The 27309-nt window shown below is 37.9% G+C and overlaps 2 protein-coding genes and 1 long non-coding RNA gene across 4 annotated transcripts in view; 1 reads left to right on the top strand and 2 right to left on the bottom strand.

Moving 5' to 3' along the window:
* Nucleotides 1-13880: 13880 nt before the first annotated feature.
* nkx2.4a (NK2 homeobox 4a) lies at nt 13881-17251 on the bottom strand. Of its 2 annotated transcripts, none has more exons than XM_039785343.1 (3): nt 17203-17251; nt 15117-15663; nt 13881-14574 (listed from the first exon to the last, which is right to left on the bottom strand). In XM_039785343.1, the coding sequence occupies exons 2-3, from the start codon at nt 15481-15483 to the stop codon at nt 13892-13894; spliced, it is 1050 nt and encodes a 349-aa protein (XP_039641277.1). In that variant the 5' UTR covers nt 15484-15663; nt 17203-17251; the 3' UTR covers nt 13881-13891. The 2 variants fall into 2 exon arrangements, with proteins under 2 accessions (XP_039641277.1, XP_039641278.1); XM_039785344.1 differs by having other exon boundaries at nt 13881-14547.
* On the top strand, nt 16033-26621 carry LOC120548836. Its single transcript, XR_005637286.1, has 3 exons — nt 16033-16136; nt 17514-17593; nt 24157-26621. It is a non-coding gene; the product is annotated as an uncharacterized LOC120548836 (long non-coding RNA).
* Nucleotides 26622-26806: 185 nt separating this feature from the next.
* Nucleotides 26807-27309, bottom strand: part of nkx2.2a (NK2 homeobox 2a) — a 15764-nt gene continuing 15261 nt past the window's right edge. The window contains exon 3 of the mRNA XM_039785003.1: nt 26807-27309. This exon is cut by the window's right edge and continues 563 nt beyond it. The gene's annotated coding sequence lies outside the window, so the exon portion shown is untranslated.

Below are 27309 nucleotides of genomic sequence, written 5' to 3'. Positions count from 1 at the left end.
ACACACACAGAGGTGCGGACGAAGTAAACGGTCTGCAGTTTTGCTGAAGTCACAGAGAGTCACGGTTGGTTTCAAGTGTAGTTACAGTTTTTCAAAACTTCATGCAGACAGTGTTTGCTGCGATATGATTGACGAGCCGAAAGCGGTCGCTGTGCTGTTGACGTTACACTTCCTCTTAGACAAGCATGCACAACAATGGTTTCTCTGCCCTGATGACCGACTGACAGGCTGAGCTTGCAAGGCAAGGCACTTTTATTAATGTTACTCTGAGTGAGCAGTTTTACCAGAATTTTTTAATTTTGATAACTGTTTTGATTAAAAATAAAAGCTTTGTGTTTAATGTATTTTTGTTGATGTTGAAATGGATTTTAAAACCTATGGTATCGAAAAAAAAGTATCGTTAGGAACCGGCATCGAAACTGAGGTATCGAAATTGACACCGGATCGAAAGATTTTGAATGATACCCAGCCCTAGGGAGGGCCCTGACTTCGATGAATCAGTTAAGGTAATTTGCAATAAAAAATACCTAAAGTAATATTGTACCATTCTCTTTTACCTATTAACACTTCTAAATGTCTTGAGTTCCTTTAGCCACCTTAAATCATCTGTAGAAACTATTAGGGTTAGTTTACTTAACCTACTTAAATAAATGCACTGAGATGACTTTTAAGGAATTAGCATATGGCAGTGAGATAAATATGTCACTTATTTAACACATACTCGCCTTTAAACCTTTAAACTTAGTTTTTCTCTTTCATTTTAATAACTTAATTTACAGCAACCAATGAGAATTCCCTTCAAATGGAAACACATTTTACTGTATAACCACAATAATTATTCCCTTGAACTGTAAACACACACCTTAAATCAGGTTACCTTATGCTCAAGTTCACAATAAACTCAGTGGGCCCACACTTCAAGCACACACACAGACACACGCACAAGCCGGTATATTAAAATAACAAGACCCGTTGCAGGCCTGATGCGACGCTTGAGAGCAGAGAAGTCCACTGTTTTTTCCTCCACTTAACTCAGAAAAGAGCAATAAAATAAAGCGTGGTACCTTGGTTAAAACGTCAGAGTCCGGTCTGCACGTGTACAACTCTGATGAAGAACGGGATGGCAAGCAGTTGTCCGAAGCTTTTTGCCCGTCTCTCGGTCTCTGGTAAATAATGGTATAACGCAGCTGTCCGAAGCTGGTGTGGTCTTTTTATTCCAATGTCTCAAAGCCGTGAACGTTGCAGTTCTTAGCACTAACTTTTCTGATGAATCTTCAGGTTTCCACGTTGAAAACGCTGGACTGGAGCCAATAGCGTTAGCTACGGTGGCTAAGAGTCCATTCACTTTGCTAATGGATGCTAACAACAGACACAACTCAGAGGCTAAGCTAGCAATACGTGAACAACTGTCCGATAAACTTCGAGTAGAAATATATTAGCTGTTCACAGAAAATATGTAGACTGCATATGAATATGAATGAATGAAGATGAATACTGTCGAGTAGATAGTATAAGAAAACAACTACATCATTTTTTATACAACCTTTAACATTCTGACTTTGTCAGTCAAGCCATCACACTTAACACACCTTCTCACCCTTTCACTTCCTGTTTACCTGTGATCCCACCCACCTTAACCAATGGATGACCAGTATCACTCTTACAACCATGAACTCTTCAAAAAAAAAAAAATTTATAACTATACATCTGTATCTTTTAAACTTATTTATTACACTGTACTTTTAACCCTTTCATGAAATAACTTTTTAACCATATGTATAACAATACCTAGTGTTTTTTTAAGTCACGTATGTGATCAAATACCTTTAGATTAACATCATATTTATGACGTCTAGTATTAAGCAGGTTACAGTAGTATTTTTGTAATAAAATTCATTGTATTGTTTTTAAAGATATTAAAAGGGTAAATGCGCAGATTTTTTCACATTAGTATGTTCACTGGTCTTGGGAAGTAGGCTACTACTACCATAGCCTATGTGACAAATCTGTATAGAAGGAAATGTGTGAAGTCTGACAAATTGCCAGTCACTCAGATCGCCAATCAGTTGGGGCTGAAGACTACAAGTTTAAAATAAATAAATAAATCTGGGGGTTTGGAGTTAGAAACTGTACCAGTGTACTGGGCCTATGTAGCCTGCTCCTCATCTCTGCTTGCATCCAGCGGCACAAGGCTTAGCTAACCCTAGAATAACACACCCGGATCTCTGACCAAACTGTCGTCAGTTGAGTTGCATTGTGGGTAGCCATGTAGGTTTTGACAAGGAAGTAGAATTTGTGTAATGAAAAAAATGATATCTCTGGTTCTGCTGCAAAGATTTAGCCTATTTTCAAACTATCCATCTATCGTGTCCAACAATGTTGCGACAATGGGTCGCCGGCGACCCTGTTATGTAACTTCGGACAGGTTTCACATTTCAAAGTCTAGAAGAGCTGCACAATTAAATTATTCAGCGCCTGTTCTATGGGCTGCACAATGCGGAAGTAGCACCGATCATATGGGTAATTTTTAGCTCTATGAATGCTTCATCATCCGCCACTAAGCAACTCTCATAGGAATGAAAAGGGCTCTGCCTCGAACGCTGTATCCAGTTCTTATAATACATCCACAATCAAATTGTCAATACTGACAATTGTAGCCAATCAAATTTCTTTTCCAACGGAGATAAGTCCCTCCTCCCAGAGCCAGCAGTCACATGACATGGTTTTATAAGTCATTTAAATGCTTCAGTGTGTCTTTTTTCCCAATGTCACAGACCTGACTAAAAGCCTTTAGCACAATTTGATCACTTGGAGATATTTTGGAAAGGATTGGGGACACCAGTGACACCACATACTGAAAGCTCCCTAGCTCCCATAAGGTAAGGCCTAGAGGTCTGAAACCGTATATAGGTGTTGCTGACAAGATATTGAATGCATGTGTGGTGTAGGGCATAGTGTGGTATAAAGCATGTCTTAGTTATTGTTATTCAAATATGACTTGTTATAGACGAGGACCAAAAACAAACAAACACATTTACATAAACTAGAAGAATTCAGGTTTCAAATAAAACCTCAAAAATGCATTTTGGCCCTGCAGTTTTTCTGTTATAAGCCAACAAACCAACAAATCTGTTTTATACTTATACTGTCTTGACTTGAAAGACTTTTTCTCCCTATTGGGACATTCTAACAAACAAATATTAAAACACAGTCAAAATGATAAATTAGGTGTACTTACAGTATATTCCACTACATGAATGGAGCTTGAACCATGTCATGTCAGATCCTCTCTCTGAAGCTGGCAATAGCAGTTTTATATTTGACCCTAACATACTATATGTACATACATATCCATTGTGATAGCTGGAAAGAGAAAAGAAAGAAGCATTTTGCTGTCCTAACCAGTGTTGATCCTTCTCCTGTTCATCTTTTTGACGCAAAATGTTGTGAAGCACTTTGAAGCTTTCTGAAAAGTACCAAGCCTGACAGTATAGGGCTGATAGACTGAGCGAAGGGCAACACGGTCAATCAAAGGCCACCTTTCCTCTCTCAGCCCTTGCTTTGGGGTCTTCCTGACGGTAATTCTCTGATTTGACTTTGATGTGCCAATTTGTGCCTGATGAATAATTGTCTGGTTTGCTGATAACTTGTGGGAGTCAAGTGTATTCTGGTGGCACTCAATGCAAATGGGAGATATTTGGGTCCTTCAAATCACGACAGTAGCCCCTCTACATTTGCCTCCCCGTTCCGTGAGTAAACTGACCAATTAGCTGTGTTTGAATAAGCCATTTTTGATTAGAGCAATCAGTAAACAGCAAGGCCTCTCCGTGATTGTCCCCCTGATTAGATGAGTTGTCACTTGTGAAGTTGTTGGAGATTTTAATTTATGGCCTTATATCGCTGAAAAGTATGGTAATTACCTAATCCATTCTCCACAGTTCAGCACTTGGATTAAAATTCATCCATACTGTCAATGTTGATGACCTCATTTTTCCTCCTAAAGTTTCTAAGTAGTCTCTGAATCGTCTAAATCAAGCAAATAGAACAGCCACAATTTATGTTATCATATTATATCATATCAAGATATGTTATCAAGATGAGGATAAAAGACTGTACAAGCAGCATATTAAATAAAAATGGACTAAAACTTTCTGACAGATGTTTCGGTTTATTTCATTTTATGGTTGTCTGGCGACAGACTCATTACTCATAAATGATTACGGAATAGTCTGCATAAGGAGAAGCTTCTTATTATTCACACCCATCTTTGAGTGTATGTGCATTACATCTTAATTAACACTATACTAATGACTAAAAGACTGAAATTGTTGCATAAGAGGTGTAAATATGCATGTGCAGTAATTCAGTAAATGCATCAAATAAGTATTCTAACATTTGAATGTCACTATGCAACAGCAAAACCTATGTTAACCTATAGTTTTATTATTGTGTTGTATTTACATTGTAACGGCAACTTCACAGGGCTAGCCAAAAAGTTCATAGGAAAACTAGACTTTAAACAAAGACTAGGAAAAGAGAGCATATTACTCCTGCTTTAGCTACCCAGCACTAATTGATTGATTGCTTGATTGATTGATTAATGAAAACCTTTATTTAAACAGGGAATACCACTAAGAGCAAGTTCTCTACAACAGATTACAGTACATAAATAACACAATAAAGGCACATAAAAGTTACAGTATACATCTACAATTATATAACTAACTGGCTCCCCATTTAGATTTGATTTTAAGGCCATTGTCCTCCCATGTGAAGCTCTTAATATTATAGCACCTTCCTACGTTTCTGACCTTTTAAGTCTTTATCAACCAATCAGCCCCTAGGTCCTCTGATGCTGGTATTTACTGTTGCTAAAGTAGCCCACAAAATAAGTGGAGAAGCCACCAAATTGTGTGTGTGTGTGTTTGTGTGTGTGGGGGGGTGGTAAATGTTACGGGGAGTGAGGCATGTCATGTGTGTGTACGCAGTGCAGCTCGAGTTGGCTGCCTGAATCAGCTCGCAGGCGTTGCCCCATGTATGCAAGCTCTGTGACATTTTTTAAATAAGCAACTAAAGACCTTCTTATTTAGGCAAGTATTTAGTTAATGTAGTACATTCTCATCTTTTTTTTTAATTCTATTCTATTTATATTTTACTTATTTTTTGTATTTCTTTTCTCTATTGTGTTTGTTTTTAATGCCATACTCTAAAGGACTCTGAGCTGCATTTTATGTATGATAGGTGCCATATAAATAAACACACTTAAAAAATAAATTAAAAAAGTAAAGGTATGAGAGGTGATGGACAATCTAGTTCATGAAGAAAAACAAGTTCCGGCACACAATTTTCATAACTAATTTCTTATTTATTAAAGACTATTGCTATTAAGGTTTTGATCTATACTATCTGTCAGAGACTGAATCCACATCAAGTGAAAAGGAAAAAGGAATTTTTTTCATAAAAGTAAAGAAACTGTTTTTCATTTGTTTACAATATAGAATACATACAAGCCAACATCATTTATATTCATGGAAATATGCTTCTCACTACACTTCCTCCACACAAATGACGTGAAAACAGCAGAGATACCCCAATGGCCCAAAGCCATATTTATAACAGAATGTATATACTTTGACATATACAGCTTATAAATGCAAAGAAGCTCTACTACTTAAGGTACCTAGTCATTTTTCATATAATATTGTTGTTGTCTTTCACCTGAGTAGTAGTTATTCAGTCATTTAATTAATAGCCTGCAATCTCAACTTCTTTTCCAAACATTTCTTTTATTTGAATTAACTTAGGATGAAAGAGAGTATCAATAACATTTCTTCAATGGAATAATTTGCTGGGGTTGGAAGAAAGCCACCCATGCTACCTAAAGAAGCTTTACCTTAAAGTTTCATTAGACAACATTTTACAATGTAATCCAGAGCACACCTATGGCCCAATCACAGATTGCAGTGTATTGAACACCAAATCTCCAAATGATGCCTTAATCAATACAGCAGACGGAGTAAGTAGGCAGGGGAAAGCTGTATGTGTGACACAAAGCCAGGATTAGGCCTGATTAGGGCAGTTTTAACATGTTCTGCTGATTAGGGGCCAGTGGATCTGACCGCTAATTAGCTGTGAAGTGTGGCTGGTCGCACAGACAGGACATCGGCAGGAGGAGGGGTTGACCGCCCAAACTCACCCCCTCCCTTTCTCCCTCCCTCCCTCCCTTGTCCACTCACTACCCCCACAAAAGGGTCTGGGGCTCTTTGATTGGGTGTGCTGCATTGTGGAGAGGAGATTTGAAAAAGAGTCCCATTTCCCTTTTGCTGTGCAACTACCCCCTGCAGGGTGGAGTCAATGTACCCTTTCTGTGCCTTCGTATGACCAGCTGGCTACAGCGGGGCAAATAAACACTCCAGATCCACTGGCCAGTATGACTCCCATCTGAAACAGAGCCTTTGTCCCATGTGGATTGTGCCCTAATTGGTGTCCCTGAGACAAATTCTCATTGTGATTGTTATTTGCACTGATGAGGTCTTAACAGACAGATAATACACAGAAGATACAATTTACGAGTAAATAATAGACTAATGTTAGCCTGCTGGAAGAATAAAGGGAGACTTGTTTTTTCAACATAAAAAACAATGTAGATGCAGATAGTTGAAAATCACAAAAATCCAAAGGTTATCATTCATAAACTAAAATATAAAAGAGTAATACTATTCCAAATATACCAAACCTTTAGTAAAAAATGCCACACTTTTGTTAAGTATTACATTATTGAGCTGAAAACAATATCTTACTTAGTAAACAAACAATAAGATATTTTGAAGCCCAATCCATTCAGAAATGTACAGTTATTTGTGTGAAAAGAAATGTCACATTTTTGTCTGTACAATGCAAAAACTATGGACTTTGTGACTGTTTAGATCAGTGGTTTCCCAACCTTTTGGGCTTGTATCCCCTTAATATGAAACAATGTCAATGTGTGACACCTTGTCACAGGTTTATCATGTCAGTCGACTAGGGAGGGACTAGTCAAGGGATTGTCCTGACTTTTTATTTTCCATGGCCTAAAGGGGAACTGCCCACTATTTTCACAAGAAAAAGGAAATAATTTGAGAATTTTTTTTACTGAAAATATATTTTTGTTTCTCTCCTATCCCGGTAATCATGTCATTACTCAGATTTATCTTGTGACCCCTTTGGGCCTTTGGGGGATCTCGATCCCAGGTTTGAACCACTGCTATAGCTTTAAGTGGAACCCTTATCCTAAACTTAATCAAAATTAATTAACCTTAACCCCCAAAAATGAACCAAACTTCATTGTAATAATCCAGAAAATAAACCCTCCTTTTTGTAGCATATGACATTAACATTTCTGTTATCATAGAAAATTTACAAACTGGAGTTAATGGCTATTAAATTACATTGATCTCACTTGTACCTGAAGTAATTTGTGTATTTGCAGACTTCGAGGGGTATTCAGCTGTGTCCCCACATTTCCCTTCCCTGCCTCCACCCTGAGACCCCCTGACCACAGCAACTCAAGAGGAAGAGGGGAGAGAGGAAAGGAACATGCGATTTGAGGCGTAATCCTGTTTGTCCTCGGGGTCACAGGCTCTACAGAGTTGAGATTGTCAGCTACAGTCTGGAAGTTTATTCGAGGCACAATTGTAATTCCCTCTGGAGAGCAGTCAGTGTCTCCTGCTGAATGCTGGAGAGGAGACAGGTTGCTGCAAGATGATAATTGAAAAGAAAGTGGGTGGTCCTCTTTGGCCCCCGTGGCCCTCTGGGACAGTTATATTGAGACGCCTGCATGTTTTGGAGGGGGCAGATTACAGAATGTTATATTTGAAGAAACGATTATGTCCTTCTGGGCTTAATTCGACAGACGTAGCTATTGTGTGGTAGCTGTTTCTGTCGTCTTTTGCCATTCATGTCGATTTGTGTTTTTATGTGTGTGCGTGCGTGCGTGCGTGTGTGTTGGCTGTTTGCTGTTGGATCATTGCCCCCCATTAACTAGTTCTGAGAGCTTTGTTTTGCTTTTTTTTTTACAAGCATGTTTAAAGCGTCCTTGAATTTTCCAGAGCATTTTTTTACTTGTACAATTTCTGACTCTCTTTTGTGTTTGTTTGTGTGTTATGTGTTTGCAGCATGCATGCCTACTTATGTCAAATTAAAATGCATGACTGTGTGCATCTAAATACATTGACAACATGGTGAGATTGTTTCCATTAAAAGAAATAAAACAATGAAAAGACATAAAACAAAGTAACACACACTTACAGGCACACAGACATATATAACTCTGCCCTAGCCAACACACACTGATCTTATCCATTGCCTACCTTCATTGAACTGCTCTTCAGTGCTGGCCCTATTAACCAGTAATCCGCAGACTGGCAGCTGGCCATTACTGTGGCAACGGTGAGCTGGGAGAAAACGGCTTGCTGGTTCAAAAGTAAAGAGGAGCGTAGTGAAGGAGAGAGATGAACTCTTTTGGCCTGCAAATGTGTCTTTTTCCTATTTCTGAATACAACCCCCTGTTTATTACTCATTTTCATCATCATCAACTCTACATATTTAGAGGTGACGATTAAATGTCTTTTATGCTCGCTGGATCTTTCTATTGTCATTATGGGCAGATCAAACCCATTCCAAGGATGGAGTATGTCATGTGTGGCCCTGGAGATATAACAGCCAAACAGATGAGTACAGGAGGATTTTGAATGGCTTACAAATGGATACATATTGAGCTTTGACTTCATGTCATGAAAGAAATTAGTTACTGATGTTTACAGTCAGCCGTTAACTAATTCTCCCATTTTACTTTAATTGTTTTGGATAATAAACATCTAAGGACAGATTTAACTCCATGGAATGACACACATTTTAGAAAACATTTTCATGCTGATCAAAATTTTGCAGATGTTTTGTATAAAAGCATTTATTTATTTATTTTAATCCTGGCAATAATAACAATATACTAAATTCCTTAATAGTGTGTCACCATAGTTTCACAACACATAGCTATATAGTCAGTGAAATTTGTACTTGAAATGCTTTCTCTACAGAGGCTGTGGCCAATTGCAGTTCTCTGTAATGTAAGTGTAAAATGACAAAACATCTACATGAGACCAACATATCCTGTGAGACACTGATGTATTGCATCGCATTGTGTCTGCTGATGCATTTCATATTTTGTCAATAACACAAGAAGGATAGGCAGAATTAGACGAAGAATTTAGAGTTCCAAATGTGTGTGGGTGTTTTATTTTGGGCTCAAAATGTAGTGATGTTTAAGGAAGGAAAGAGGATACAAATGGATTGAGAGTAATGTGTTTAATGTCACAGGCACCCACACACATCTCTACACAGTAAAGCAGGTCTTTCTCCAGCCTCTCCTGTCTTGGAGTCTAAACACAGTGGCACCTCAGTAGGGACTCCATGGCCGTAATAGAATTTTAGAATTGCCTAAACTAATTTTCTTAAAGAAGAGTTTGTGGGATTTAATGAGGCATAACTAATAGAGGTCCCACAATCATCAGTGCCATGCTGGAAGCACCGTGGCAGGACAGAGCAGCCATTGATTCTTGCTTCAAACCTCTTGAGTTCCTAATCAGCTTCTTTGGTTGTGCGTTTCAGGCCTGACAAACCTATTGTTGGCCTGTGTCACTGGAGGTCAGTAGTTATTAGTGGCAACTGAAAACAGTTTCTCTAACTACTTATAAGCGAATTGAATAACATGCATAGAGAGACTTGGAGGGGGGATTACTGGCAGCGCAGCGAGTCCAGTCGGCGCAGGAGAGAATGTGACATGGTTTTCTAATAAGGGATGCTGCCCCCCTCCCACAACACACACACAAACACACACACACACACACCTAACTCCCCACAGACATTTGTGAATAGTCTTCAAAAGGTTGCTTTGGCCCTGCAATGCCTCATATTGCTAAAATAGTATTCATAGTAAGCAATGGAATTAGCCAGTGCAAGTCCTGGAATAGCATATAATTGAGTGTGTGCATGTGCATGTGCTTGTGCATGTGCATTGAGTTTATGTTATCGTCAAACCAAAGGCAACGGTAAAAATGTGGTTTCATGTATTTAATTTCATGGAAATCTATTAGAGTGAGAATTGCTTTCAGAGTCCTATGACCTTCTTGAAATGTTTTTTTTCACTCTGTAGGAAGATTATTTTTTGCAGGCTATTTTTTCAATTGGAAAATTACTAGAATTAGGGAACTTTTTGCTTTCTGGGGCAAAGACTTGCAGTGACTCATTCTTTGGAAACCAAACAAATCCAGTAGGCACAGGTTTGTCATAGAAAAGAGAAAGATTGTCTCTCCTTGGCAGAATGCGAGGGCAATACACTAATTAAAATCTCGCTCTGTGTCTCTCAGAACTTGCCAATTCAATGCATTCATTCGCACAGTGACATGAAAAGCAGACCTCGCCTCTCCTAATCATTTCACATGGGGCAAGATTTGGGGACTATTTCTGGGGAAGGAAGGAGAGAGGAGGTGGTGGAATTTGTGGGAGTAAACTTTCTATATAACTACTGATTTGAAATCTATTCAGAATGTCTATCTACCATATATATTGATGTATGTCATGATACAAAATACCACAAATCATTTGAAATCCTCTGTAGAGTGGAGACACATTATTACTTCTACCTGTGTCTTCAGGAAAAATCTTACTCATCCACTATATTCCACTCAGAAACAAGGCCAGACTGCTTTTAGCTTTCTGTTTTAATTGCTTTTTTAGTTAAGACCCAGAACACAAAACAATTCCTTCTCCTGTTGTATACTGGCAAAACAAAATGTATGATGAGGATTATATGTTTGGCCTATGTTTCTGTGTAAACTATGCAGCCAATAATGTTGAGCCCTTGCCAATTAGCGCTCTCTAGGTTGTTAGGTCGTCATGGTCAATTGAGGAACACATCAATAGGACTTGAAAAGGTTTCTCTGCAATCAGACCTTCTGACATATTAAGTAGAATAATGGGGAGGAAGGGAGTTGGAGGGGATTGAATGCAGAGTCTGAAACAAGGCTTCTTTCAGCATTCACGTTATGCAGTGCAATCTGCAATTACCTGAGAAGAAGAGTCTAAAAAATGATGTACATCAATGAAACAGATTTTCCTCTGCTTAATGCTGTATGCTAACAGTATACACGGCATTGAGGTAGTGACAGACTCCTCCCAGCTCTTATGGAAATATCTGCTTTGTCTTATGAGATGCGGTTTTTGTATAACTTATTTGGTTGCTTAATGTGAATGAGAGCTGTGTATGCGTGCACATCTATTTGTATGTATGCATGTGCACATGTTTGTGGGTGTGGATGTTCTGCATGGAAGTAACACTACACAGTAGTGGCTGCAGCCTTTAAAAACTTTCCAGACAGATATGATGATGCCAGCACCAATTACAGTGCCCAGACTGTCTCATATGTCTTTACAAAGAGCGCTACCCCCCAATAAACCGAGAGAAGCAACGGGCACAATGGCCAGTGATTACCAAGCATAGCCTATTAGTGCGCCATAACTACGGCTATTGAAAAGAGAAAAGAATGGCTTCACCTCCACTTTTATTTCATGTGGCACACCATCAAAATCTTTGTTGACAGCTCATTCATGCCCTCAATTTAGAGACAAAATCTATCAGGAACACCTTGCAGTATCAAAGTGTATATTGTGGAATGCATTTCTCTTTTTAATGCTCTTATCAAACTCCCTTCTGATGGAGTTGTCGTGCTCAATTCCAAATGTCAGGTGCATATTGGCTCTGATGCTTCCTTCGAGTGTAGGGATGATAGCACATATACATACAGCTGCCAGGTATGTGAAGGGGTTGGAAATAGGGGCTCTCCAAGGTCTCCATTGAGACACACTGATAGCCATCATCATCATCATCATCATCACAGGGTGTCATCAGCAAGGGGATTGAGAAGTAATTTCCAAATGTGTTTAAATGACCACAGGAAATGAAATGTTAGATCCTATAATCAGCCACTGCATGGTGTAAAAAAAAAGGTTTTGGAGGACAGAAGCAAAGGGGAACCGACACTGACGCTAAGTGATGACCTTAAACACTTTGGAGTTTGTTTGCACAAATCATTCATCTTCTAAAGAGATTGATCAGAATGAGGCTTGTGTGTGTGTGTGTGTGTGTGTGTGTGTGTGTGAGAATTAAAAAACTATTATTATATGAACAATTGCTTACAGTGCCTTTCAAAGCATCAGAAAATAATGTGGATATTACTGTTATTTTAAATCATAATAGCACTATAAACATAAACACTTGCGGTATTTGTCTAAACTTTGTTTTTGTTTTTTAACAATATTTAGATTTTTGTAATTATGGTGATATATTTTATATTAAATAAAGGAGATTTAACTTCTGAACTTCTAAAACCTTTTTTTGAAAAATGAGACATATTGCAATTAATTTAGATAACAGTAGCATGTTCTCATTTTATCAATGATACAATCAAAACAATAGTAACTGACTCACATCCAGCCTCACGCTCAAACTTACTTTAAGTAAAAAGCGAGGAATTTAAATCAAATAATATAAAGTTAAATGAAGGAGCATGTTTTTATAATTTGATTTTTGTAAGGGACGTTAGAAAACCTTTATTTTGATACATGAAAAAATAACGACTGCGCATAGGCTAATAATAATAATAATAATAATAATAATAATAATAATAATGATATGCCCTATGATTACAGTGTAATTAACATTAATGCAGCATCATAATAATGCAAAGCATGTACTCCACTTATTTAGATAATATATTCGTCATTGTGTATTTTATGGAAGCTCGCATTTATAATAAAATTGACCAATTACATTGCGGCAAAACGAAGGTCTGGGCCTAATAAACACAGTAAGATCAATATGTTTGTGGAGTTTGTTAAAAAAAGGAATAATATTAATATATCAGTGCATAAATTAAGGTCACTATTAAACTTGCTGGGGAGTGTTGGGATTTTGTTTTAAAAGGGTAATTTCCCGGTCTTAGACTCCAGTAGACAGCCTCCATGAAAGGCAGCCCTCCAAAATGTCACCTGAACAATGCTGGCTCGCTCATCGACCTTGCTTTCCTGCTCAATTTGGTCTCAATCACAACATAATGAAAATGCACTCCAAAACAGATCCCTTTAAAAAAAAAAATACTTCTTCAGGAATAGCTCTCACACTTCAAGTTATTTATTGTTAACGTTCACTTGGTTTTGAAACATATACAGCAGCCATCACGCATTTGTTCCTTTTTTTTAACTTACAAAATAATAAAGAAAAGATAAAAGTGGACGCAATAACGATTATTATACAGTTAAACGCATTCGTGTGTGTTAGCCAAATATACAAGTCCCTACTTTCATTTAATACGTCTAAATGAATACATTAGTTTACAATATTAATATGATAAAATACCAGGTTATCACCGTAAATAAGGAGTGGTGGCTTAGTGTACTTCAGACCTGATCCCACCTTCACCCCCAAGTCCGAACTCAAGTGAAGCAGCATTCCTTTTTGTTTCAACAACATAGACTACGTTAAAAACATCATGAGGAAGGTCCAAAACATGGATTACAAAAGGTCCAGAAACGACATAGGGTAATTGCTTTCAAGGGCAGCCATTTCTGTAATGTTCAAAAATAGACTCCCCTCTCAGAGATGTCAAGAAAATGTGCCCTGATCAGCTGGTGCGCTTCTGTGCGCCTTGTCCCCTCCAACACAAAAGGGCCCCCGTTTTCAGCCTTCATATATATATATATATATATATATATATATATATATATATATATATATATATATATATATATATATATATATATATATATAAAGTTGAAAGTGACAGTACTGTATTTAGTCCTACCACGTTCTGCCGTAGAGGAGGTTTGAGCTGACCATGTTGCTGGTGTAATCTACAGCAGATGTGTCTATCTGGGCCATGTTGAGCTGGCTGTGCAGTGAGGGGGGGCTAGGCGACATCTCCTCGAGCTCCAAAGCGTTCACCTGCTGCTGGCTTTGATGCTGGCTGAGGCTGCTGGTCGGAGATGCGAGCACAACTCCGGGTCCGTTCTGTTGTTGGTTTTGTTGTTGGCTCTGTTGTACCTGTTGCTGGTTCTGCGTTGGCGTGTTGGAGCCGTTCTGGCACGGTTTACCGTCCTTCACCAGAACTGGCACGGCCACACGCCTCGGGGACTGCGCCTGCTGTTGGCACAGGTTACCGTCCTGCTGCTGCAGCTGCTGCGAAGCCTTGTCCTTGGCCTGGCGCTTCATCTTGTACCGGTGGTTCTGAAACCAGATTTTCACCTGGGTCGGCGTCAGGTGGATCATGCTGGCCAGATGCTCCCTCTCAGGCGCCGACAGGTATTTCTGCTGCTTAAACCTCCTCTCCAACTCGTAGACCTGAGCCTGCGAGAACAGGACGCGCCGTTTCCTCCTGGGCGCAGCGTGGAGAACTGGCATGGACTTGGTGGCGTCCGCCATTCCTGAGAGACTCCCCATGCCGCTCATGTTCATACCTGTGGAAGGTCCCATGAATCTAGAAACTTAAAAATATACATACATATACGGGCATTCAATAAACAGAAGAGGAGAACACTGTTTCGCCTGAAGTAGTCTGTAATTATAATATATAATAATTATTGGCTGTTATATGCGATAATTATTGAAGCAGGAAAGCATTAGCTAAAAAAAAACCAACAAAATGTGATAATAATAATAATAATAATAATAATAATAATAATAATAATAATAATAATAATAATTAATATCTAGATCTTGCTTTAAATATTTGCTAATGCCAAAGAAAAAAAGTCGAGCCAGACTTGAAAGAATGATCTCCTTTTCAGTTTAACCGTCATAAATAATCTTTTTAAATTAAAGATGTCTTAAAATAGTGTACACCATTTGCATGAACTTGTTGTCGTTAGCCTCCAAACATATATCTTATATTATTAAACAGTGATACATATTTAGTCTTGTGCTTTTTTCCTCTCTCATTCCTGAAATGTCAAGTCAATGTTTTTTTTTCTTCATTTACGATGAAATAAAATGAGAAAAGTGTATATAAATAGAGTAAAGAACTTACTTGTGGAGTATCTTGGATCCGGGTTGGCGCTGTACCACCCTGTTGCTGCTGCACTATTCCGCATGCTTTCCTGGTACGACGGGAGGTCTCCCATGTTGCCAATGCTTCCATTGCAGTATCCCCCCATTGCGCTGTGGGAGAACTGGGAGACGGTGTGCGGCATGTGGTAAGTGGTGGCCACGGTGGCGTTATGGCCCATAGAGTGCTGTTGCATCCCGGTCTGAGACACCTGAGGCTGTCGGTAGGCTCCCAGTGGAGAGGTTAGGTTCCCTGCGCCGTCCATACTGAACTTCTTGTAGGTCTCCTCGATTGGACTCAAAATATCTGTCACTGAAAAAGGCGTAGTGTGCTTTGGGCTCAACGACATGATTCAGAAAGCAGGTAGATTTTTGTGTTTGAGCAGATCAACCGTGTTGTTGTATCGGCTCTCTCCTTGGTGGATGTCTACGTAAGAGAGTGCTTGTAGAGCGCCTGAGATCCTATTGATCGCCTTGGAGAAGGAGGCGAGCCCAGGGCGCTCTTAGCCCGGGTTTATTGGAGCCAGGAGCTAGGTTTACGACAAACACAGGGGGCGGAGCAAAACTCCCAAACCAGAAAACAATAGTCATTGACATTTTAGGGGGGAAAAAATCATGAAATTACACGTTTTTACTTTGCTTCATATATAAGTTTGTGTACATGAATAAAACGACGCCACATATGTATGATTCTGTCCTTTCTGGCAATTATATAGCCTACAGGTATAACCCATAACCCATTGTGTTCTGCACATCAGCTGATCTGACCACATATGACTATTTTGCGTCAGTAGGGAATTCCACTCTTTCTAGAAACTTTGAGAGCACTTTGCACAGACATAAGGGCCACAGAGTATCATCAAAGAGCCACAATGAAGTTGTATGACCGGCCCATTTATGCTTCTTAAGCATCATTTTGCTTTTGCCCCACCAGAAAGGGACAAGTCCAAATGATCTCAATATGACACAATGCTGAAAGGGAGCGGCAATAGGGATCCAACCTGTGAGTATATTACCACCTAACATTCAGGATCATGCACGGGGTATAATGCACAGGATTTATAGATTATATTTGTCTAAACCGAACATGCAGATGCAGTTTTCCTGAAACCAATTCCTCCTGTTAGTTGAAATAATTTAGTCACAATTGTATACAAGTCTTCATTCGACTTAATGCAATTTGGAGACAATATTGTAATCCTCAAACCCTGACGTCTGGTCACCATGCGCTAATGACACTTTGCAGTCTTGACCTGACGTTGTAATCTCTAAGCAAACTGACTGGCGCCAGGGGAAGAATCAGGGGAAGAGAGACACAACTGGGGGGGTCAAAAGAGAAAAGAGCTACTACAAATTGCAATAATTAACACCAGTTAATGTAGCTTCCCATTACAACATAACATGTGTCCTTTATGGATCTATAACGCATTATTAAGCCCATAGCTCAACATCCCCTAAATGAGAGGGGTAGCTATTATGCTGCTCGTATAACGCTGATAATCATAATACTGATGATATTTTTATGTTAACACCTTACAGCAGACAACAGCAGCTAACAGCAGGAGCAGGTGTTGGGGTTATTTTCCAGACGTGAAATGTGTTCCTTTATTGGAGGAAGGAAACACTCGTCTCCATGAAGCCACTAATGTAATTTAGCATGGCATGGCAGCAAGTAGCTACCTACCCTAATTGAGCAATTGAAGACGTGACATGGTCAGCCATCAATTATAGCGACATATCAAGAACACCAATCTCCGGTTAACTCGATAGCCTGGTTGTAATAAATCATTGTTCTTGTGTATATTTCAGTAGAAACTAATTTCCCCCCTCAGATTCCGCAGCGGATTTAATTTGAAGTGGTTGGACTATATTGTTGTCGAGGTAAACCTAACAATGCGTGCGTATTCTAAAGTCAGCTGGAGTTGTCAGAAAGACACACAAGTAGAAAATAAAATCCGAACAGGTGTAAACCAATTGTTCTCAGTAAAAAAAAAAAGAAGTCCTATTCCTATCAGAGTATCAATGTTAAGAAAACCAATCCTTTCTTAAAATTAAGAAATATTTCATACCTGCAAATATTCCTGTACTTGTCCAGACTTCTGTGCGCCTCTATCATTCTATTAGCTGCGGCAGCATGGTGTCTTTTCAGGGCGAAAAGAAAGGTAGGCCTCGGCCCAGACCTCTAACATTATGTAAATGAGGCAAACCTCTCAACCTTGTGGATTACTGAGTCAGAGAGCAGGACCCTGGTCCACAGACCCTCCACATTAGGATCCCATAAAAATCTGGAGCTGGTTGGCTGCATGCAACGCTTATGGGAGCTTATTGTCAACATTAATATAGTTGTCAATCTGAGTTAACTTTTTTTTTTTACATCCAGTGAATATGATGTGGCCAAGGCAGTCAGTGGGAGCGGGATAAACGGACGCGCCAAGGAGCTGTGAAGAAGGCCCGGCAAAGGTTTGTTAATAAATCTGACACATTTATAGAGAAAATAATTTAAACTGTCAAACCTTTTTGCAGCTGGTTATGTTTATAATTATTGAATAAAGCGGGTTGCTGTTTGCGATACACGCTGACAAAATATCATACAATATATTATTTGAATTAGCCTACACTGACCCTTGCCGCCCTAAAGAGAATAAGTGGAACCCTGGTGGCTGCATGGCGTGGACAATTTTATTCCCACATTTTATTCTCAGAATTACGCACGGGACGGCGTGTTACTTTGCGTTGTTACTGTGTTGCTTTTACCTGTAAATACACGATTTTTACTACTTAATTGTTAAAACTTCTCGATAATTTCACCTAGAAAATATTATCCAATATTTCGAAGCATGTGTTGTTAACCAGAACCAAATACGACCCACTTATGTAGTTTACATCATAGAGACAACCTTTTTCCGATACCATCACCCCCCTCAGCTCAGCTCAGCAGATGGACCAGGGCGCCTGGTTACTGAAGTGCTTTTCTCCATCTCGTTGTTGCGGGTTCAATACCCTGAGAGATGGCTGAAGGGCCAGGGTCCTGACCTGCAACCTCAACCACGCACCGGCCGAGCACAAAGTGCAGAAAACATGGGTATTTTTCTCGCAGGCCTCTAGTTTAACTTTTTTACCTTTTCTCTATAATGTGATTTGAACGAATACCAAACATGCAAGAGGTTTCCAGTTTTCTCCTCATGTGAGTTTAGATGATTTTCGGCAAGTAGATAAAAACATCTTGCCACGTTAAAGATGAGATGATAGACATAAAACTAAAATCCAGGCAAAAATGTCCGTGCGTAATTTACGCACGACCATTGTACATGCTTTTCTTTTGTCTTGGGCCCCACAGTGCACTTATTCGATTTCTAGGGATTTATTATCAATACTTTAGCCACTCATCTAAAGACAATGGTGCTTCTTAGTTCCTATGAAAGAGGTAGACTTAGAAAGTCGTGTGCTTCTAAAAAATGTCCCGCGCTAAAACACTCTAATTGGATCTCTAAATTTGAGGAGAAACATAAATATATAAAATTTAAAAATACTTCAAAGCTATGTGAAGTGTTCCAAGTCTTACATTATACATTATTTCATGTCTGGCAACAGAACAAGTGAACATAATTTCCTCAATTATAATTTTTTATCAAACAATAAGCGATATAGGCTACCGGCGACATAAATGTAAATTGATGCCAAACTGTCTGTGGCTCTATAAAATGTTTTCTCCTTAAGCTTTTGAAAGATTTGTTTCGGAACGTTATTACGCACGAAATATAATTAGCCTATGTACTATTCCGCGAAAAGAAACCTCATTTTGGACTTTAAACTATATAATACTGATACTGAATCTTGCAACACCACAAATGAATTGTCTTCTTACTCCAAACTCTTTTTAGGATTTAAACCACATCTATATCGTGATCGGCCCAGTGGTTGAATTGGTGCGGACATTTGTGGAGAAAATCCCACACCTGTAAGTCAGTGTAGTACCATTTAGATCAAATACTTTCTCTCCTCTTAAATCTCCGAGCAGTGTGAGAGTAAAAAGCGGGCAGGTGCATATCTTTCAGCTGCACTACTTGAAACGGTGCGGTTCCTCAGCTAAGTAGGTTAAAGGTCCTCCCAAGTGGAGAAAGTATGCGACAGGCCTCTTGAAGACCGTATTCTTCTGCAGGAGTTTGCATTCATTCACAATTAATGTCGCTTGATGGACGAAATGATGCTAATAGGGCGCCAACAAACAGAATATGGGCTTTTTTTTAATGGGATGCTGACCATAATCTGACAGCTGGGGAAAATGGTGGATAATTCAAATTTGTAATAGGATTAGAGTGTAGAAGTTCTTTAAGCTTCACTGTATGATGTGCAGCACTTCACTTACCTGATTACTTTACAGTTAAGGTTACACTCAGACACTGGGAACTGCACTGACTGATGGAGGAAGCCTAGAACTGGCCATATTGCATGTCAGGCAGCAAATTGAGTTATTCACTGGAAACTACTGGAGTTTCACTGTATTACACAGCCTGTTTAACTACTGGATGCAAATTGTTAAATTGAGTTTTTCCTGTCTGTGTTGCCTCAAAGAAACAGTTCAATTCCTTGAGCTCTCAAGCCACTAACCCAAGGCCATGGAACACCAAAGGACAAAATTGTTCATGATAGAATATGAAAACCAATTATTTTCTCTTTTTAAAAGAGATAATAGCACAAAGATAAATCAGTCCCCTTCTTGCTGTGAGATTGCAGTAAAGTCAAAGTTTTTTTGTTTTTTTTTACATTTGGAACTTTTTCAAGTGTGTGCAGAACCCACTGATTGATGATGTGCACTGCAGATACTCTTTCACAGGGGAAAGTTTGTTGGTGTCACTTTTCTTGCTCTACAAATGATTAGACCATAACTGATCAGCTGTCTCAAGAAAACTGACATAATTTACGGTATGAGGCACATCCATTGTGTTTATGAAATGTCATTGTGTTTATCATAATTTCAATTTTCATCATTAGACATATAAAGATATCATAATGTCAACCTCCACCCTGTTATTTTCTTCAAAACAGAACTCAATAAGCTCTCAGTTTCTTCGATAAACATTACTGTGATCAGTTTTAAAGAATGTTTATATCCAATAGATGAATAAATACTGTGTAAACAAATAATTCTTTTGTTGCTTGAGATTTGAAGAAAACAAGCCAGCAAATTCCACTTTTGCGGGTCTGAAACAGATTTATCCTCCTGAAATTTGAGGTACTCAGGGTTGGGTGAGTGCCGCTGTCCGCTGCATTGTTTCGAGTGGCAACATTTTAGCATAGCTGCTCTCTTTTGTAACAATAATTAAAAAAACACAGCAGCAGATCAATGCAGATTACTAAGGTTCCAAGGGTACCTGGTCTGTCCACTTCTCTGTTGCATTAATTGTGGCAGCAGTGAGGGCAGGTAAACAAAGCTGTTAGAGAGTATGGTTGTGACTCAACCACGGCTCACTCTAGCTTTGTCACCCAGTTACTCATATAACAAAATGTCTCTGCCAATCTTTCACTGCGACTAGTTGCCCTTGGCAGCCACTTGTTGTGATAAGATGAGGCCTGTTTGATGACATGTCCTGAAATTGTATATATAAAGAATTGGTTCACTTCAGTGCAGAAAGCACACTTGTATTTAAGTACTGGAATTAGGCTATAGATTTAGGCATAAACTGTTTATCTTGTCAGCAAAGCGCAGTCAAAGCTCTCCAGTGACATCAGAACTGTTTAGTAGTTTATTGCCATTTGTTTTCTATTTGTTAGCTAAATTCGCATCACACTAAAAGCAGATTAAGCATACAGTTGTTCTAAAAAAACAACAACTTCAGAGCAGAGTTACATGTCTTGCTGTAATTGTGGCAGGTTTATATCAATTCTAAAATAATTTGCATACCTTGGGGCTTTTTAGGCGGGTTACAAGGTTTTTTAGGAATCTGCATGTACTTTCTTTAGTTCAGTTCCTTTATTCTGCCAGGAATTTTGAGTTTTGATGCTGTAGAAATAGTTCAGCTGGATTCTATTCAAGCTCTTTCACATCATCATGTGTGGTAAAAGAAATAATAATAATTATAATAATAATAATAATAATAATAATAATCAAATGTGATTTTACACCTGAAATGCATGCAAATAGCTGCAATCTGCATCAAGTGTTTCCTTTTGTCCATTTATGCCAGAAATTCATTTATTCAGCTTGTTTTCATCTAACAGTCAAGAGATGCATCTTCTAATCCAAAGTTTCAAAGCACTTTGAGTGCTGTATGTGGAGACAGAAACTTTTTAAATGGCTTCACAACTCAACAATGGAAATGTGAACAGAAGCTGCATATCAATGCGATCTGTTTATCCCCACTTTGGGATGCTTTTATCCAGTAGGCCACCTGATAGCCTACCATTATTTAGATGAATCCACATAAACACATCACAAAACTACTTCAACTTCTGAATGTATTGATCCTGACAGATACAAGCACGCACCACGTGCTGCAATTTAGAATATAAAGTCAAAGCCCGTTTTTACTGCACTGTGTAAAAATATTTCAACTTTTACTTCTACTTGTTTTCTTTATAGAAAATGACCATTGCCTTAAATCCACTGCCACATGCTGAAGGGGAGTGACAGTTAAAACTCTGAGAGTCAAAGATTATCTGCAGAACTATAAAAATACAATAGAATGATAAACAAGAAAATATATAATAAAGTTTTGGTATATTGTAAATTAGTTCAACATCATATTGTGTGCGCATAGCACTATAGCACTGTTTATTGTAGCACTGTTTGCATATGCAACTATTTATAAATAATATTTATAAATATTATTTATAAATAGTTATTCATTTGTGTGCTAAATAATACTGTTTTTGTGACTATCCCAGCATTATTTTTGTATTGACATGATTGCTGTCTTTACTTTATAATTTTTTTTTTATTATTTTCCTCTGGTCGTGGTCATCAACTGCTTTCCCTCTTGCTCACCATTTTAAATAATAATAATAATAATTAAAAAAAACCCTGAAAACTAAATCTTAATAAATGGATTATTTGTATTTGGAAAATTATTTTAATGTGTTAAATGCAGAGTTCTTGATCAATATTATACTTCAAACACACAACAAGGAGTTACAATATTATGGAAGTATAGAACATTTGTTTTTTTAGCAACAGGAAGTTAGTTAGAAGCCTGTAGTCATTTTCAAGGAGACATATTATAATGAAAACTGTGTGCATTTACCCCCAAGACAAAGTAATAAAAAAAAAAACTACTGTATGCCTTAGTATATAAGTTGTCAATGGTTAATGTCATAACTAAAGGAGTAACCCTGTGTAAAATGTTCATGTTAAAGTCAAAATATAAAGCTAATATGTAGCCTACTCAGATGGTGCTGCGTCCTCTAATAATAACATCCACACTTAAATCTTCACATCATTTGTGAGAAATATACTGCTAAATTCTTACAGTATCTCTTTAGTGGCCATCAGAGGAACTACAGCAGGTGGGGAGGTCAAAATATCCAATGCCCTATAATAACCGCAGCAACAACACTGTATGTACATATTATTTATCATGATATATTGATTCAGAGTGAAATGCAGGACAAGGAGCGTGCTGTCCTGAGATACAACAGGCTTTTTTAAACCAAAAGGAGAGCTGGTATTAGACGCAGCTTTGATTTAAGTTAGCGTGTGTGAACAGTGTCTTCAAGTATCAAGGAAAAAGACTAGTATTAAACTAAACGATGGCTTAAAAGACATTAAAACACAAAGATGAACCATTATGAGGTGACATTATTAATTGTCATCAGGGACATCAATTATTGCTAAGTTACAAGTTATTGCTTTGAGTCTAGCTACTTCTTAAATGTATCATTTAGTGCCTCTCTTTATCTTTTTATTCATAGCTATAGAAAAAAAGAAAACCATGTATATAACATAACAACTATAGTTTATACAATTGTATCAATGCATGGGGGGAGAGGTGTTTTAAAATTCAACATTTCTGTAAAGTGACATTATATGCTTCCACCTTTTTCTTTTGATGTGTGCCTAAACACAACATACTATTAGCCCCAAAGCACTGGGATTTAGCTCACAGGCGAAATGACAGGAGAATAACACAGGTGTAAATGGTGTATTTGTATTTTATAATATGTATATTATGAATAATATGTATTTGAATAGAATAGCTCCTGAACTTGGAAAATCAAGGATAGCTTTATATGGAAAGTAAATCATATGATTAGTTTTAAAAAGCCCATGTTTAGTGTTGAGTACATTGTCTGACTTGTTATTCATTTCAACATGTTGACTCAACAGCATGTAGAAGGTATTATTTTACTGCTCATGGCCATGGTTCATGTTTCAATATAAGATCATAAAATATTATAAAACATAAGAGTTATCCTACACTGCACTCTATTAGCTTATTTATTATCATTTTGTAAATGAACTATTTTTACAAATTCTTATCAGTTTAGACAAAATATAAATCATTTGTACTAAAAGTGGAACCACGCAGATATGTTGAATATTACTTTTATAATAAAAATAGTACAATAAATTAATATATTCACATATTTTTGTATTTACCATCAGATATATGATGATATATTTGCCTAAGAAGGTATCTTTCCAGTGACTTGTGCATTTTTACACATCTTACAGTTCCCACAATTGCACTTTTTCTTTTTCAGACCCCAAAATCTTGGGAGTTGAAGGAACTGTATTTGAATCGTAAATGTTATCTCCCATCATTATCAGCCGATGCTGCGCAAAACACAATATTCCTAATATGTTTGTTCTGCTGTTACTGACTCATGCTGAGAAATGCAAAAGCTAACAATGATATTCTGCACAGTGACATGTTTCATTATTTATTTTTATACTGTTTAAATGTCTTTGTCTCCTGTGTGTGTATTGCACTGAGTGTCTGACTTGCTGCTGCTGTACAGTCATAACAAGTCTGCCTGGGGCTAATGGCTCTCCTGTTTGTTGGTTTTGTCTCGTCTTGTTTCAGTGGTTCTTCCTCTCTGGAAGGATGTCAGTTCTCTGTGCCTGGCCATCCCTGAGGACGCTTGATGTCATCTTGTCTACCTGATCATTACACTACCTGCTCTCCTCTACAATGCTGGCCTCTCTCTGCTCCGCCACTTGAAATGCTTGGCTGGCCTCTTCTCTGAAACCATCATGAAATTGTGTGCTAAAACGCTGCAGACTGTTCCTCCTCTCTCCTCCCTCCAGCCAAGTGTGCAGGAGCCAGAAAAAGATTCCTCCACTTGGACGACTGCTGCCCAGTCAAAGGGAAAATGCTCAAAACATCCTTCAGCCACCTGCCACCGCTCACAGCTTTTATTTGAGTTATTGATTTTGGTAGCGTACGACATTGTACAGCAATATTATTAGATTCGATGGACATCTACCAAGTTGTTTAAAAAAAGAGGTCCTTTTGGTAGTGTCACAGTAGGAAAAGCGCATGTGAAAATAATAAAATGAATGATGGCTGAATTGCATTTGGCTGCTTCGGTTTCAGGGTGCTGGTCATTGTTAACAGTATTAGTAACAGATGTGCCTGTCCTCCTATGACAAGTGAAATGGTCTGCTATGAAATGTACAATAGACTGCAGTGTATAATGTCAATATTGAAAGCAGAAGTCACTGCAAAAATGCACCAAGAACACTGATAATGCAATCAAAATATTGCGTCCATCATCATTCATGAAAATACTGATGTATAAACATTTTCCTCAACTTTAACACACTGCGAGGGACTGCTTTCATCTCATCAAGTGTCTCTTTTATTTGGTTTAAGCTATGTGTGAATGATCCAGATAATAAAGGAATAAACAACAAATGTAAAAATGATGTACTCTGCATATTGAAAGATAGGTTAATATAAGCTTCACATAAAATTTGGAATACATTTAGTTTCATGTAAGGAGGGTTTTGTCTCCCATCACTTCCATTGAAAGCGAATAAGGAGAGGATCTGTTACTGGCCAATATGAACAGAATCAGAATTAGAATCAGAATATGATTTATTGCCAAACAAGTGACACAAGGAAACAGAAGGAATGATCACAGCAAGCAAAACCTGTTTCAATGTTCATATGCACCTGACTATTGTTTTAAGACAGACTTAAAAAAATTGGAAACTATGCTTTAATGTGTACAATATAAGGTCCTATTTTTTTTTTTACACTTTTACTAGCAATTATCGTATCTCAGTAAGATTAATAAATAAACTGCATTGTCAGTGAACCTTTTAAAATATGTTCAAACATTTCAATACATTAATGTTAGATTGTCTGAACACGCTGCAGAGTCTCAGCATGGATCTGGTTCACACAGAGTGGAGAGGTAACACACACAGTAAAGAGTGCAGTGCTCTGCTGCTGGACATTAAGCAGTGGAGGGGGAAGTGTCTTGCTCGTGAGCATCTCAGTAGCATTTGCAGAGGAAGGGGGCTCCTTTAATCACAGTATTTCTTTTCCCAGGGGTTCCAAGCTCATCCGGGGATTTGAACCGTTCACAGATGCACTTCTGTTAGAGATGGCTGGCCCAGTTCCAATGCATGCTTAACAATAAAAGTCCTAAAATAACTCTGCTTTTACAGTAATATGCCTGTTGTATTTACTGAAATAGTTTGACAGGGATTATGTACTTCATGTATTACATTTAAAAAAACACAAATGCATTGTGTTTATCTGTTACACTTACAACTATTCTTCATCTCCTAAAGTAACTAACTTACCCTATCTATGTTTCCAATATAGTGACATGCTCTGTAACTCCTACATATATTAATCATCCTGACATCAGATGTTTACTGAATTGAAGTATTAAACTTGAGCATGAGTTGTTTGTTTTTGAAATGTATGTACGCCAGGTAATTTAAATGAATACATATCTGATGTATCATAATGAACCAGCATACTGTTGGGTGGAAGGCACACGGCTCAACACAAATTCCACCATTTAATTAGAGTTGGATTTAAACACTGTACTTGGGTAAAGGCAGTAATACCACAATGTAAAATGACTTCAAATACTATATACAGTATAACATGTTTGAATTCATTTAAGTGTCACAGGTAAAGGCATTCATTCTGAATTCAATTTCAGAGTGTATCAATGCGCTGCAGCTGTAGGTGTTCCTTTCACCTGTAGGCTTGCTACTGCATTTACTGTGGTTTCAACTACAGTGATTTGTATGTTACATCTTATTCTGCAATAAGTAACTATTAACAACTGCTGATAAATAAAGTGGAATCAAGGAGTGTGCAGTATTTCCCTCTGAAGTGTAGAGAAGTAAAAGCAAGTATCGTACAATTAGCAAGTACATATGTAAATATACTTATTTACAGTTTATTATGCATAGGTTTTTATGTAAATAAACCTGGAAGTTCTGTTATTTGTGTTACATTATGTAACATTTTGTTGTATTAATTCTTCCTAATGAATTTGTCATCAAGTTGTGATTTTAATCCCCTAAAATAAAAACTATGAAATTGTTATAAGGGTGGCATTTATTTTATTGAACAAGTCTAGTCAATTTGTACATTTTAAAACAACAAACTTTGACTTTGAAGTGCTGTACATATAAGTTAAAAATACATTTAGATCAATTAAATGACAATAAATACATTGTAAAAAATACAAAAAGCACAGTACATTGAAAGACATGATGCCAAATAGAATATAAACAATCATGTATTGATATTTATGTTCGTGAAGACTCAAAAGCTAAAGTAAAAATGTAGGGTATAAGAATTAATAATTAAAAATAGCCAATAGCAGTGGAAGACCTGGCAGTTAAGAATAAAATGGACAATCTGGGCAACAATGGAAAATGCTTGACCACTCCATGGGATTTTATCTGGGGCAATGCACAGAGGATCTGAGGGGCCCGGAGGTCGAGTGGGGCCCTGTAACAGAGTGGGGATTTGTGCCTTGCTCAGGTGTACTTTGGCAATGGCAGCCATGAATGTGATACTCCCCATTAATTGACTCAGCTGGGTTACCCTACCAGTGTCAAGCAAAGGACAGTGGGCTGATGGGAAGTTGTGTATGCTACTGCATCGCCTTTGTGTGGATGAAAACATGGGATTGTATCTGTGACCATAGAAGACAAATAAGTTCAAGGTTATTGCTTCCATCTGACGAATCACAAG

The sequence above is a fragment of the Perca fluviatilis genome, chromosome 20, assembly GCF_010015445.1.
Source record: "Perca fluviatilis chromosome 20, GENO_Pfluv_1.0, whole genome shotgun sequence".
NCBI lineage: Eukaryota > Metazoa > Chordata > Actinopteri > Perciformes > Percidae > Perca > Perca fluviatilis.
Note: the sequence above shows the minus strand (reverse complement) of the source record. Positions and strands in the feature narration are given on the sequence as shown.